Genomic DNA, 15,526 nt, shown 5'->3' on the forward strand with positions numbered 1-15,526 from the left:
GGGAAATTCCTTTTTTCTCCTATATGTTTGACTAAATTTAACTGTTAATTTCCCCTAGCACATTCTAATTGCTTCATAATAATTAATATTGTAGACAAATTGTTTTGCATGGTGCTGGTCTCCAATTTTTTGAGTGAATGTGGCAGTAATGTGACAAAATGTGGAAAACTTCAAGGGGGCCGAATACTTTTGCAACCCACTGTATGTAGCCAGCTCACCTTCACACCGTTGCAGCCGTCTGTGTCTCATTTCTCAGCTCGTCTCCAGTGCCGAAGCTTCATCTTCCCCTCTGTCTCCACTGCTGCCCAACTCCATAGCCACCCGCCACAATGCAAACGTGCAACAGAGGGCAAGGTGGCCGCTGCACAGGCCGCTGGCAGCAGAGTACCGTGGTCAGGCGCTCGCCTGATCTCCCTGCATTGCTGCATTTGCAAGCTTGCAAATGCTGCATAAGTTCGCCTGCTGCTTTGGTGTCCTGGCTCCTGTGGTGCCCCAGGCCATGACCTAGGAGGCCTTGGCCTAAATCCGGCCCTGCCTTGCATGCAGAGTAGCGCAGCTACAGTAATATTTACCACAGCAGCAAATAGTGTGCGGCTGCTATGCACGGAGGAGACCCACAGTGATGGAAGCAGGTAAATATTAATCTGCTTCCTGTGCTACTCTGCAAGGATATTGGGGCAAAGTGTGTGCAGGTGGAGGGGAAAATCACATAGCTCGCAACTGTCCCTTGTTCAGAGGGAACCAAATCCCTCTGTCCCTCTTTCGTCCTCATTTGTCCCTCTTTCAGGACTGATGAACAGATCTATGTAAATAGATGTATTTTTCTACTGAAAAATGTGTTTAGTTGCCTCTAAACTTTATTCCCATTCTTTGGGCAGCACGGTGGCGTAGTGGTTAGCTCTCTCGCCTTGCAGCGCTGGGTCCCTGGTTCGAATCCCAGCCAGGGCACTATCTGCAAAGAGTTTGTATGTTCTCTCCGTGTCTCCGTGGGTTTCCTCCAGGCACTCCGGTTTCCTCTCACATTCCAAAAACATACGGATAAGTTAATTGGCTCCCCATAAAATTTGGCCCTAGACTACAGTACTTACACTACATAATATAGACATGCGGCAATGGTAGGGATTAGAATGTGAGCTCCTTGAGGGACAGTTAGTGACAAGATATATATATATACACTGTACAGCGCTGCGTAATATGTCGGCGCTATATAAAATACTAAATAATAATAATAATAATAATAATAATAAATAATCCTTTAAAATTGATGTATTTCTCATTTTCAAGGGTTAATATGAAGGAAAATGAACCAGGATAGAAAGGACCAGTGCGGTTTGAATTATAAAACAACATATTTTTCTTATGAAATGTTTATGGTACAGTGGTGTGAAAAACTATTTGCCCCCTTCCTGATTTCTTATTCTTTTGCATGTTTGTCACACTTAAATGTTTCTGCTCATCAAAAACCGTTAACTATTAGTCCAAGATAACATAATTAAACACAAAATGCAGTTTTAAATGATGGTTTTTATTATTTAGTGAGAAAAAAAAACTCCAAATCTACATGGCCCTGTGTGAAAAAGTGATTGCCCCCCTTGTTAAAAAATAACTTAACTGTGGTTTATCACACCTGAGTTCAATTTCTGTAGTCACCCCCAGGCCCGATTACTGCCACACCTGTTTCAATCAAGAAATCGCTTAAATAGGAGCTATCTGACACAGAGAAGTAGACCAAAAGCACCTCAAAAGCTAGACATCATGCCAAGATCCAAAGAAATTCAGGAACAAATGAGAACAAAAGCACTGTAATTGAGATCTATCAGTCTGGTAAAGGTCATAAAGCCGTTTCTAAAGCTTTGGGACTCCAGCGAACCACAGTGAGAGCCATTATCCACAAATGACAAAAACATGGAACAGTGATGAACCTTACCAGGAGTGGCCGGCCGACCAAAATTACCCCGAGAGCGCAGAGAAAACTCATCCGAGAGGCCACAAAAGACCCCAGGACAACATCTAAAGAAATGCAGGCCTCACTTGCCTCAATTAACCTCCTGGGGGATACAATTATATCGCCCAGGAGGTGGCGCAGCACTATTTTTTAAAAAGTTTTATTTTTTAAATCATGTAGCGAGCCCAGGGCTCGCTACATGATAGCCGCTGTGCAGCGGCATCCCCCCACCCCCTCCAATCGCCTCCGGCATGCAAAGCAAACAGGAAATCCCGTTCAGAACGGGATTTCCTGTTTGGCTTTCCCCGTCGCCATGGCGACGATCGGGATGACGTCATCGACGTCAACGACGTTGTGACGTCAGAGGGAGTCTCGATCCACCCCTCAGCGCTGCCTGGCACTGATTGGCCAGGCTGCGCACGGGGTCTTGGGGGGGGGGGGGGGGAGCGGCGCGGCACGGCGGGTAGCGGCGAATCAGCGCGGAGCGGCGGCGATCGGTATATACACGCAGCTAGCAAAGTGCTAGCTGCGTACAACAACAAAAAATTATGCAAATCGGCCCACCAGGGCCTGAGAACTCCTCTGTTGCGGCTTACCCCGAGCTCAGCTCGGGATTATCCCCCAGAGGGTTAAGGTCAGTGTTCACGACTCCACCATAAGAAAGAGACTGGGCAAAAACGGCCTGCATGGCAGATATCCAAGGTGCAAACCACTTTTAAGCAAAAAGAACATTAAGGCTTGTCTCAATTTTGCTAAATAACATCTTAATGATTGCCAAGACTTTTGGGAAAATACCTTGTGGACCGACGAGACAAAAGTTGAACTTTTTGGAAGGTGCGTGTCCCGTTACATCTGGCATAGAAGTAACACAGCATTTCAGCAAAAGAACATCATACTAATAGTAAAATATGGTGGTGGTAGTGTGATGGTCTGGGGTTGTTTTGCTGCTTCAGGACCATGAAGGCTTGCTGTGATAGATGGAACCATGAATTCTACTGTCTACCAAAAAATCCTGAAGGAGAATGTCCGGCCATCTGTTCGTCAACTCAAGCTGAAGCGATCTTGGGTGCTGCAGCAGGACAATGACCCAAAACACACCAGCAAATCCACCTCTGAATGGCTGAAGAAAAACAAAATGAAGACTTTGGAGTGGCCTAGTCAAAGTCCTGACCTGAATCCTATTGAGATGTTGTGGCATGACCTTAAAAAGGTGGTTCATGCTAGAAAACCCTCAAATAAAGCTGAATTACAACAATTATGCAAAGATGAGTGGGCCAAAATTCCTCCAGAGCGCTGTAAAAGACTCGTTGCAAGTTATCGCAAACGCTTGATTGCAGTTATTGCTGCTAAGGGTGGCCCAACCAGTTATTAGGTTTAGGGGGCAATTTCTTTTTCACACAGGGCCATGTACGTTTTGAGGTTTTTTTCTCACTAAATAATAAAAAACATCACTTAAAACTGCATTTTGTGTTCAATTATGTTATCATGGACTAATAGTTAACGGTTTTTGATGAGCAGGGACATTTAAGTATGACAAGCATGCAAAAGAATAAGAAATCAGGAAGGTGGCAAATAGTTTTTCACACCACTGTATGTGCAACTATCGGTGTGTGTGTTTTAGGGGTGTGGCAGGGCAAGTGTCTCTTTTTATCTCAAAAAGTTGGGAGATATGAAATTTGGTACAGCAGGGGAGGAGTTTCACAGGGGGGAAGGGGGGGCCCTGGGGTCGTTTTCCAGCCCTGGTTAGTCATTTTTAAATAATGCTGCTGTAATGAAGGAGAGATGCTCTAACAGTTTCCTCAGTACTATTGCAGATGTTCCACTGCTGACTGCAATGTGTGGAACTATAATTGCTGCAGCGTGGTTTAGCAGTTGGCCGGCTCTTTTCCTTTTGAGTGAGTTCCCAAGTTCCACGTACCCACAGTTTCCTGTCCTCACCTTTCTTACCATAATATTCTGTAACATACAGATCAACCGATTTTACAAGGCATATTTTTATGCTGCCTCAGCTTAGCATATTACAGTGAGTGTAGTTGTCAGATGGAAGAATGAGGATCTATGAGCCAGGCAGTTGTGCACTCCTCAGCGTACTGTGGTTAGTGCTGGAATGGCCACAAAGGTGAGTATTACCAGAGTGCATTGCTGTATTTATTCATAGCTCTATGGGGAGGATGGGACTGGACAGCTGAAGGAAAAATTCCAGGCGTAATGAGGAGAATGGTGTACCTGGCTTGTTAAATATCAATTCTGCCACGTCAGTTCTAAGGATGTAACTGTACAACTAAATACAGCTAAAGAGGCCCTGTAGTGACATATAGCAGAATGCAGTAAATGATTCAGGATACCTACTTTTATGTTAATTTTCCTGGTTTCAGCATCAAAAATACTTCCTATATCTATATTGCTGTAGTAACTCCACCCTCCCAGTAATGTTTAGCCTAGGCTATTTAGGTAGGCAGAAGTCTCCACCCAGAGCATTCTATGACACCAGGTATATTTAGATAGTCCCCAATCGCTGCCACAATTGTATATGGAGCACTTTCTTTATTGCAATGCTGCAATGTGAATGCTTCCATAGGGAGACACTGCACTAGCAATTTGCTTATCGGCAATCGCAGTGCTAAGAGAAAACGTAACCAAGAATTGAATGCCATCCCAAACAGTAGCTGATACCCCCTTTCCCATGAAAAATCTTTTCCTTTTCACAAACTGATCATCAGGGGGTCTGTATAGCTGATATTATGGTGAAACCCCTCCCACAGTGTGATGTCAGGACCATGGTCCTGACAGTTTCCTGTCTGTGAACCTCATTGTATTGTGGGAAATAGCTGTTTACAGCTGTTTCTAACTGCCAAAAAAGCAAGCAGCATCTCCTTCCACTGAAATCACCTGCCAGCAGTAAAAATGTCACCATGTGATAAATATCAGAATGTAAATCAGGGAGAGAAAAGATTTTACAACGGGCAAACACTGACTAAATAATTTATTCATAATTATTGTAAAAATGAAGCACTTTTTTTATTACATTATTTTCACTGGAGTTCCTCTTTAACACTCACCTAGGTTCAGAGGGCAAAAGCCAGGGGAAAAAAAATAAACTAAACCTGTTGCATCCATGGTCCAGGGGCATCTTGTAGATGTTCTCACCCAATTATTGTGCCCCCTTATACCACATGCGTCCTCCTGTGTCCCCCTGCTCACCTAATCCATTGGCACCAGCAGCGATCAGAGACAATCTCTCCTCTCTCTCTGTCCCCCTAGTGCCGGTTTCTGCTGATTGCTTCATCAGCAAAAGCTGAACTAGGGGAGCAGTGCGGGGAAAGGAAAGGTCTCTGATCGCTGCAGGCTCCAATGGATTAGGTGAGCCGTGCCGCCGCTACTTATAACTATACACGAAGAGCAGAGGAGGACACAAGGGGGAGCGGAGGACAAAGAGAGTCCCTGACATCGTGGCATGCCAGCTGTTTGTATTGGCGGTGTTCCTAAGTGGGGGACTCCCTCTATTTGCCATATAAGATGCAGTTACCTTTCTCTCCATTTGTGGATGAGAAAAAGTGTGTCTTATTTGCTGAAAAATACGGTAATCTTAGACTACAATACTTAACTTTTTTGACATCCAACTTATGTTCATAAGATGCACTGAATCAATCAAGTGCTGCAAGACTACAACAAAACAAGGCTATTCTTAAGGGAAAACATGCCTACCTCCGCCCGATCCAGTGCCAGTTCTAAGGTCTGTTGCTACAAGGAAAGAAATACTTGTTAATTGCCTGCATACCCATATATAGTAAGAGCAACATGAACTATAAATATAGCAGCTCCACTGAATTTGTTGGTGCTTTATAAAATCAATAATAATAAATATAGCAGGTCTCACCATTGTGGCCGGGCTGATGCCTTCAAGTTAAGGGTAAAAATCACAGTGCATAGGTGACCATGGCGATCAGAAGTGGTTAAGGTGCTGTAAATACAAAAAGGAAAACATTTAAAACAATGTAACATTTACTACTCCCCTTTATGTTAGGAATGGATTACTTAAGGTAAATCACGACTAGCGTCTAATATTTATAGTTCTACTGCTGTTACTGTAACCATATCCCTTGTATACCTCAGACCTGTACAGACCGGAGTCTATGTGATGTAAACAGAATGCTAAAATATTTACAACTATATGACAGTGATTAGACTTTTGGGGAAAGTGGAAGTACACTTTTAAGCACCTGTTCACTTTTTAAAAAATACTGTTTCTGGATCCTCCGGCGTGGGAGCGATCCGAGCTTATGGGGCTGGAGGAAGCCCCAGATATGTATAAAACTTTTACCTTTCATCAGCTCTGGTACACTGTAAAGGGAAGGTCCGAGCAAACCTAAAAATAAAAAATCCACTTACCTCGGGCTTCCTCCAGCCCCCTGCATCCGTCCTGTGCCCTCACCGCAGCGCCGGTGGCTCCCGGTCCCTTCCAGTGGAGATGCCGACCTTGTTGGTCGGCTTCTTCTGGACTCCAGCATGCGGTTCACTGGTCGCGCTGACGTCATCCGGACTGTACTGCGCAGGCGCAGAACTACCGCGCCTGCGCAATACAGGCATGATGATGTCAGTGAGACTCTGAGAGCCGCTCATGCATGAGCAGTGGGGATCTTGCGACGGAGGGGACCCCGGGCAACCATCTGTGTGCGGAGCTGCGGCGAGGGCACAGGACGGCTAGCAGGGACTGGAGGAAGCCCCAGGTAAGTGTTTTTTTTTACTTTCCTTGTGCTCGGATCTGTCCTTTAAGTACTGCATAAAAAAGAGCACAAATATGATGCATGGCTCGCTTTAGGGAACCGTATTTGTGTTCGCTCTTCTTCTGGCTAACAATAGGTATTCTGAGATTTATAGGACCCCTAAGAGTCAAAAGAATCTATGACTTCAGACAATTGGACTCTTTTTAGAAAGACAATTACATGAAGGTGGAGTTAGTTTTATGTCCAGATGTGTTAAAAAGTCAATACTGCCTCACAAAATCATCAAGGACAGAATGCACACTCTGTAAATGATGGAAACGTTGATGCAGAGAGGTTAAGCAGAGTTGTGTGAAGTAATGAATCATAGGAATTATGTGGAGAAATTCAGAGTAGTGGGAATGTCCATAAGGGTCTGTTCACACATAGACAATAAAAAATTCAGCGCTGTGAAGCATTTCAGGCCAGGGGAAAGGTTCACAGGAAAAAACGGACGCATTAAAAAAAAATGTGCTTGAGGTATTTAGAAGCATTCTGAAATACCTATATGGTGGAAGTCCTGGCACTTTTTAGCATCCAGGTGTGAACTGGCTTAGACCATAACTTTAGGACCTCAGTGTTCTCCCCAGGCTCTTTAGCCGGGTGCTCCACCCGGCTAGTTTTGATTAGTACCCGGCTGTCACCGGCTCATCTCCTCCTATTCTGTAAGCAGAGTTGCGCACAGAAGCACCTGCCCTGCATTCTCTCATATTGCCCCACCCGGCTACTTTTTCATGCCACCCGACTGGAAAAAATGTCTGGTGAGAACACTGGACCTGTTCACAGAGGCATTCATTAACTACCAGGACTTTTACACACAGGCATATCAAACTACTTTCGGAATCCGATTTGCGATTCCGATTTTCACCGGATGCTAGCAACACAAAAGGAAAACTGCAGGAAAAAAACGCAGCATGCGGACTCTTGCAGGGCTCCTTTCCACTATGAAACTCGATCACAATCGTGCTGCAATCACATTTCAAACCAATTTCCACTAATGCGATTGAGCTACTATACTCAGTATAGGAGCTTCAAGCGCAATCAAAACGTGGCAGACTGATTGCGCTAAAAAACAAAAAAAAAATCCCAACGCAATTGGATTGCACTAATGGAAATGGCCGCTGCAGTTTCCATAAGTTTTACAGTACCCTGCGTTTTGCAATCCGTTAGCGATCGGAATCACATCGCAAAAGGCACGTTAGTGGAAAAGGGCCCTTACTCTACACCCTGTGATCCGGATTCTGATACGATTTTACATGCGATTCCGATTTCTAATACGATTAAAAACAGTCCTGCAGAATTATTTTACACTGCAATTCGCAATTCCGATTTTCACTGGATGCTAACAACACAAGAAAACCTCAGAAAAAACGCAGCATGCAGGACTTTTTTTTTTTAACTGCAACAAAAATCGTCACCGCATGTAGTATAAAAACCAGGGCTGCGGAGTTGGTACAAAAATCTTCTGACTCCAACTCCGACTCCTCAGTTTATGAAACCTCAGACTAACTCCGGGTACCCAAAATGGCTCTGACTCCTTAGACTAGTACTTAACAGGGCTGTGGATTTTGTACACAACTCATTCGAGTCCCGAATCCTCAGTTTATGAAATCACCGACTCCAACTCCGGGTACCCAAAATTACTCTGACTCCTCGACTCCGACTCCACAGCCCTGGTAAAAACATCCTGCATGCTGCATTTTTTTCTGCGTTTTTCTTCTTGTGTTGCTAACATCCCGTGAAAATTGTAATGACAAATCGGAGTTGCAATAGATTTGCAGTGTAAAAGAAGCCTGAAGGGCTTTTTTTTTTCTTTTTTAAATTGCATGACAAATCAGAAATAAGGTAAAACTGCATCAAAATCGGAATCGCACTTTGGAGGTTGGGGAGGGTTAGGAACATCCAAATGGAGGAGGGAGATTTAAAAGAAAAGAAAGAAAATTCCAGGACAGCATTAAACATTTGATGGCCAAAATGGTGGATTGAAATTCTTTTGCCCATCAGTTAGATGTTTGCTCATGCCTCCCTGATATCCTGTGCCACACAATGCATAGGTGACACGTAGTTGGCAACAGCACATTGCTTTATCCTGGAGCTTCCTGCTTCTTCTCATGCTTTTTCCACATGACAGTGCTTGCCTTTCAGCAGGGCTGCCAGAAGACTGTTGTAGAGCTCTTTCTATGGTAGTTTTACACAGTGTACTATAAAAATGTCCATACACTTATCGATCTTTCCCAGCAGATTCAATCACTGGAGATCGATGCCCCAACATGGGCGCCATATCGTAATTTTGATCAGTTTCTGTCTGATCGCTCTGAAGGAAAAATCTTGTTTGAAAGTGGCGTGGCAGCAGATTGACAGCCCCCCATCTAAAGTGGTTCCCCTCAGCGGCCCCTGGAGAGTACTACCCTGTCTGCCTGAGCATTTCCTACTGTGTGGTCTCCATCCCTGCTGGCCACCTGTTCCCTGTGACGTCATGTATGTTGTCATGGAACGGACATGCTGCTGGGACACAGGCAGCCAGCGAGGGTGCAGACAGACAGAACACAGGAGGAAGTGCGCTGATGGATGGCGAGTGTGCTCCGCTACAAACACTCTGCAGGGGACCGCCAGTCAGCTAATCTACTGGGAAATTCTGACTGTGTCCAGTAATACTACTGGACACCAAGCTGTTAGCACCAGAGTAATCATTACCTTTCATTTGTCTGTAAAAAAATGTCTTCTTTTTTTCCCCAGAATGAAGAGCAGAATGAATGCAGAGATGTGGTGTGGCCTGAAGTATCTTTAGTTTGGGGTATTATTCACAGGTAGTGGCTGGCATCATCATCTGAAAAAAAAAAAAAAACGGAAGGGGGCGTGTCAGTTATGTAGGGCAGGTGACCAAATTGGGATTTATGGTAGAATCATTAAGCAGGCCAAAGCATACACACCATATAATTTTCTGGCAGATTTACCTGCCAGATCGATTATTTCCAACATGTTCGATAGATTTTTCGAAATTCTGATTTTTTTTTTTAAAAGTTTTTTTATCGATTTTCGTTCACTTCTATGAAAAGCGATAAAAAAAAAAAAAAAAAAAAAGATTAAAAAAAAAAAATGATCGGAACATCTTCTTTTGTCCTCCTCTGGAATCACCTCCTCACATTCACGTATACAAGATTTCACATGTGCTTCACCCCTCCTCTGGAATCCCCTGCCACAACACAACCGTCACTCTTCAACTTTATTAAATACTCCCTCAAAACTCACTTTTTCCGACAAGCATATGCTCTAATTTAGGCCATTCACCCTTTGACCCAAGGACAAATTGCACGCCTACTAGATATCCTAAAAACACACTGTCTCTAGGTATAAATATTGTATACTACCCCACCCCACTCCCCCCCCCCCTCCAACTTCTTTAGGCCTCATTCACATCATACAGGCTGCTGTGCGCATTCCGCCACATGTACAATGTGCGACACGCAAGAACAGCAGAAGTGCAAAGCCACTTCTGCTGTTCCCATCATAGGTGCTGCACAGCAGTGCGATGCGCTATTGCACTGCTGCATGCATCTTTCGGTAATCGCAGCGATGACCAATTCACTGTAGTGAATGGGATCAGCAGCGCTGCTGCATAGCGGCACAGATGGCATGCGTGTTGCGTTTCAATCGCACGGCCATCTGCGATAAATTATGTGAATGAGGCCTAAGACTGTAAGCTAGCAAGGGCAGGGCTCTCTCACCCTTTTGTGTCTTTTGTCTCGTTATCTACCAATTCTGTATTTTGTACCAATTCTATATTTTGTATATTGATGTACCCCATTGTCTGTATTATGTACCCCATGTGTGTGTGTGTCTAACATAGTACAGCGCCACTGAATATGTTGGCGATTTATAAATAATTATAATAATAATAATGGTAGGAATTAGACTGTGAGCTCCTCTGAGGGGAATTTAATGACATGAGTATATACTCTGTACAGCGCTACGGAAGATGTTGGCGCTATATAAATACTAAATAATAATAATAATAATAATAATAGAATTGTATAAGCCGTGAATAGACATGCAAAATTATTTTGCAACACAACTGAGCACAGTGAACAAGCCCTAACCAGGGCTGTTGGAGGTGGTACGAAAATCATCCAACTGACTCCTCTGTTTATGAAACCACCAACTCTGACTCCAACTCCAGGTACCCAAAATTTGCTCAAACTCCGACTCCACAGCCCTTGCAAGACTATGGAGTGGGTACAAAAATCATCCGACTCCAACTCCTCAGTTTATGAAACCACCGACGACGACTCCAGGTACCCAAACATTGCTCCGACTCCTCAACTCCACAGCCCTGGCCCTAGCACTTCTTATCTGCCTATCATATGGCAGGCTGATGAGCACCTATGACCAACCTGCCATCTGCAGAAGCATACACACACACACACCTGAAGAAATTAATCAGTATTTTCAGGGAGAACACTGGCTATGGTTCAGACTACAAATTTTCATGATGCAGCAACAAACGGAATCCCATTATACATGGCGGCATCTGATATGTATGTATATGCTGCAGTGCCCTTGTACCTGAAGTAACGTGACATGTTGAGACAAATGTTAATGGTCAGAACGAGGCTGTGTTACTTTTCACTCGCTGTACGGTTTAAAGGGGAACAGAACTTCCTCTCTGCTTTAAAAGATATGCGACAGCATAGTGGGGTTGATTCACTAAAATGCTTTATTATTTTTTTTTACGGGCGTAACTTTTCTGTGCGCATATTGAGTTGCACTACACGTGCGCAGAAAAGTTATGTCCGTAAAAATCAACGCAAGGTGCGCAATAGGAGCATTACGCTATACCGCACGTATGTTACTTAGCGTGTGGTAATATGGCGTAACTGATGGTTATAGCCCATGATTGCATGTGTAATTCGTTACGCAGCGTGTGTAATTACATTTAACGGTCTTCCAGAGTGGGTACATATATTAGTCAGCACTCAGAGGGACAAATAAATAAAATAATAAATAACTGAAATATATTAAGGAATAGCATCTAACAATTCCGTACATAAAAATTTACGTGCACACACTTGCGTCCGTAAAGTCAATACCGCGCGCTACCGACCACACGCCAGCATTAGCACACGTAACAACCGCACACATACTAAGCGCGCGTAAAGTCAATAGCGCTCACGCGCTACGCACTAATGCAGTTTAGTGAATCAACCCCAATAACATTTAGGTTTCAATCATTTTTATTAAAGGATTTTCAAATTTTTTTACAGTCACATTAACAATGACATTTGTGCTGAGTTGTTAACTGAACATACATGAGTATATATAGGTATGCATAAGTATACAGCATATAAAATAACAATATGAAGAAAAAGAACAGTTTGCATGGAAGTATAAGTCATACCATCAACAATGCTTGATCAAGATGTTATAATCAAGGTTATAATCAGGGTTAAAAAAAAAAAACAAAGTTGTGAGTCGCTTATCTGCAACCAATGACAGCATAAAAACTTTATTCAAATGGTATAATTCCTCAGTGGTTGTTTGATAATTTCCCTAGTACCTAGCGATAGTAGGTATTCGAATAAAAGTCTATGTATTACCTAAGCATTTCCTTTTCCAGATATTGAATGAGTAAGTCAGATGCACAATATATGGGTCACGTCATTGCAGAAACTGGTGTTGAATTAACCTTCTATTATAGATGTGGAACTGCACACCCGGTGTTTATAAAAGCTAACAAGTGAGTTGAGCCGAGATGTCTGGAAAATGGGGGATTAAACCGCCCTACAGAGATTCCAGACATCTTAAGACTCTGATTATCAGGACAGAAGGGTGTGGTGTCCAGCTCCACAACTAGATATTTTATCCATGTTCCCAAACTATCTCTTATAACCATATGACCCATGTTATATATGAGTACCTCTCTTGGCCCTCTTTTATTATGGTTGTTGCTTTATTGCATCATGTTTACTGTTTCAAGTGGTAATAAAGGTTCAGCTCAACCTGGAAAATGGGGGTCAAAGCCTCCCTACATAGATTCCAGGGAGTAGATCCTCATGAAATCATCTAACATGATATATGCCAGAGGGTGTAATGACAGTCAAGCATAACTTGAGAATTATCCTTTAACCAGCTGGGCGGTATGGACGAGCTCAGCTCGTCCAGTACCGCCGGAGCCTGCCGCTCAGGCCCTGCTGGGCCGATTTGCCCCAAATAAAGTGCAGCACACGCAGCCGGCACTTTGCCAGCCGCGTGTGCTGCCCGATCGCCGCCGCTCTGCGGCGATTCGCCGCGAGCAGCGGCGAAAGAGGGTCCCTCCAGCCGCCTGAGCCCTGCGCAGCCGGAACAAAAAGTTCCGGCCAGCGCTAAGGGCTGGATCGGATGCGTCTGACGTCAGGACGTCGGCTGACGTCCATGACGTCACTCCGCTCGTCGCTATGGCGACGGTGTAAGCAAAACAAGGAAGGCCGCTCATTGCGGCCTTCCTTGTTTATTCTGGCCGCCGGAGGCGATCGGAAGAACGCCTCCGGAGCGCCATCTAGTGGGCTTTCATGCAGCCAACTTTCAGTTGGCTGCATGAAATAGTTTTTTTTTAATTTAAAAAAAACCCTCCCGCAGCCTCCCTGGCGATCTTATCAGAACGCCAGGGTGGTTAATAAGCCCATTAAAGCTTTTAGAGCTTATCTATTAAACTCAACTATTTTAGAACTAGACTAAACTAAAACTAAACTGAGATTATTCTGATCTGAATAATCTGCCGAATACAACATCTAATATATCCAATATATCCAGGGTTTTCCGTAGGTTTTCTCCACATTTGTTGATTGAAGACAACATCCAACAGGTTACCGTGCAATAGATCTTCCTAAGTTTCCCTAAATGAGAGGATTCCATTCTCTAAGCTTAAGTATATATTGTTCTAAATCTGCTATTACCTATCCTCCGTATATCTAGAACTCCAATAATTTGGAATTAGTATATATGACAGGCCATAGATTTGCCCTTCTCAGGAACGGCTGCAGGGTGCCACATTTAATGGCCCAGGATTTTTCAGCTAGTAAATTAGATTCTACTTGTCTGAGTATATTATCTATTTTAGGAACAGTTGAGGATTTCCAATTACATGCAATCAGATTTCTGATTGTAATAAAGATATGATTCATTATTAGCCGTTCCCGAGGGGGCAGGTCCATTGTGCCTAAGTGGAGTAGAGCCATGCCAGGGGGGATTGTGTCGAAGGATACTGGGAGTTGTTTAAAAGTGTCGACAACGTCTGTCCACATCTTCTGGAGCTTAGGACAACTCCAGAATATGTGCATAAGGGAACCTGTATGATTGCATCCTCTCCAACAGAGAGGGGATGATTTAGGATCGAATTTAGCAACCTTCTCTGGGGTCATGTACCAAAGCCATACACACTTGAGAAAACTTTCTTGGTGACTGATACAGTGTGAGGATTTCCTCAATGATTTGTATGCCATTTCCCAATCGTCTTGACCAATATCAAGTTGAAGAAGTTCTTCCCATTTGCTCAGTTGCCATCTGGGTATTTCATCTTTTAGTTCTATTATTGATTTATATAAGGTAGGGATACCTTTCAGGTTTGATTTTTCTGGTGAGATTAATTTCTTAATTTTAGGTGGAAGAGCTAATGGGGTAAGGGGATGTCTTGCTAGGAATCTATGAATTTTAAAATATATAGGTTTGTCAGTTATAGGTATGCCATACATTGTAGTCAGATCTTCAAATGACCTAATGTTAGTATCTATCAATAAGTCCTCTATAGTGCTAATGCCACATGAGGACCAGTGTTCTAAAGTTAGTTCTATGTCTTTTATGACAGCGTTAAGTGAGGTTAATGGAGTAGAGATCTCAATAGCCAGTGGGTCTTTCTTAAAAACTTTCATGGTTTCTTTTAAAATTCTTAACATATTGGCTGATATTGGGTTTTTAATATTTGGTTGGACCTTCCAGACCAGTCTGGATTCTAAAAATGATTTATATGAACCATAAGGCAGTTGTTCTTCCTCTATATTGTGCCATTGTTTAGTAGTGTCACTCATCCAAACTATTCTGGACTGTTCAATTATTGTTGACTGATAATATTTTTCAAGATCTGAGATACCAAGGCCTAAGTCGGGAGTAGGAAGTGATAAAATTTTATTCGAGAATCTAGAGTGTCTATTCATTAAAATAAATTTATTGAGTGTTCTCTGAAGGCTAATAAAGAATTTTTGGGGGATTCTAATTGGGAGGTTTCTAAAAAGGTAGAGAAGTTGTGGGAGTATCATCATTTTAAAAGCATTGGATCTACCTAACCATGAAAATTCTAACTTTGCTAGGGCATCTAGACGAGATTTTAATTTTGTTATCCATGGGTCATAATTTTCTTTATAAAGTTGGGCAATTGTGGGGGTAATGTTGACACCTAGGTATTTTATAGATTTGTTAGTCCAAGAATACTGGCAAGAGTTCTTCAACTTGTCTATATTAGTTTGAGACACATGGCAAGGGAGGATTACTGTTTTACTTTTATTTAATTTGTAGTATGATATTTTGGAGAAGTGATCTAATTCGGTTGTTAAATTTGGGAGGGATATTAAGGGTTTTTGTAGATATAAAAGTATGTCATCAGCATACAGGCCTAGTTTAGTGTTGGTTTTAGTTTTTGTAAGTGGGATGCCGTGTATTGCTGGGTTATCCCTGATTTTTTGAGCTAAGGGTTCGATGGATAAAACAAAGATTAACGGGGATAGAGGGCAGCCCTGGCGAGTACCATTGTTTATGTTGAAAGATGATGATGTTGAACCAGACGAGGATACTCTAG

General features: G+C 43.0%; 1 protein-coding gene across 3 annotated transcripts in view; it reads right to left on the reverse strand.

Moving 5' to 3' along the window:
* SUPT20H (SPT20 homolog, SAGA complex component) overlaps positions 1-15,526 on the reverse strand; it is a 148,324-nt gene that overhangs the window by 107,037 nt on the left and 25,761 nt on the right. For all 3 annotated transcript variants that reach the window (XM_068267091.1, XM_068267089.1, XM_068267090.1), the window contains 3 exons: positions 9,400-9,532; positions 5,823-5,906; positions 5,651-5,686 (listed from right to left, as the gene is read on the reverse strand). In XM_068267091.1, coding sequence (XP_068123192.1) covers positions 5,651-5,686; positions 5,823-5,825 — 39 coding nt within the window. In that variant the 5' untranslated portion in view covers positions 5,826-5,906; positions 9,400-9,532. The remainder of the gene's footprint in view (positions 1-5,650; positions 5,687-5,822; positions 5,907-9,399; positions 9,533-15,526) is intronic.

This window comes from Hyperolius riggenbachi, chromosome 2 (genome assembly GCF_040937935.1).
Source record: "Hyperolius riggenbachi isolate aHypRig1 chromosome 2, aHypRig1.pri, whole genome shotgun sequence".
NCBI lineage: Eukaryota > Metazoa > Chordata > Amphibia > Anura > Hyperoliidae > Hyperolius > Hyperolius riggenbachi.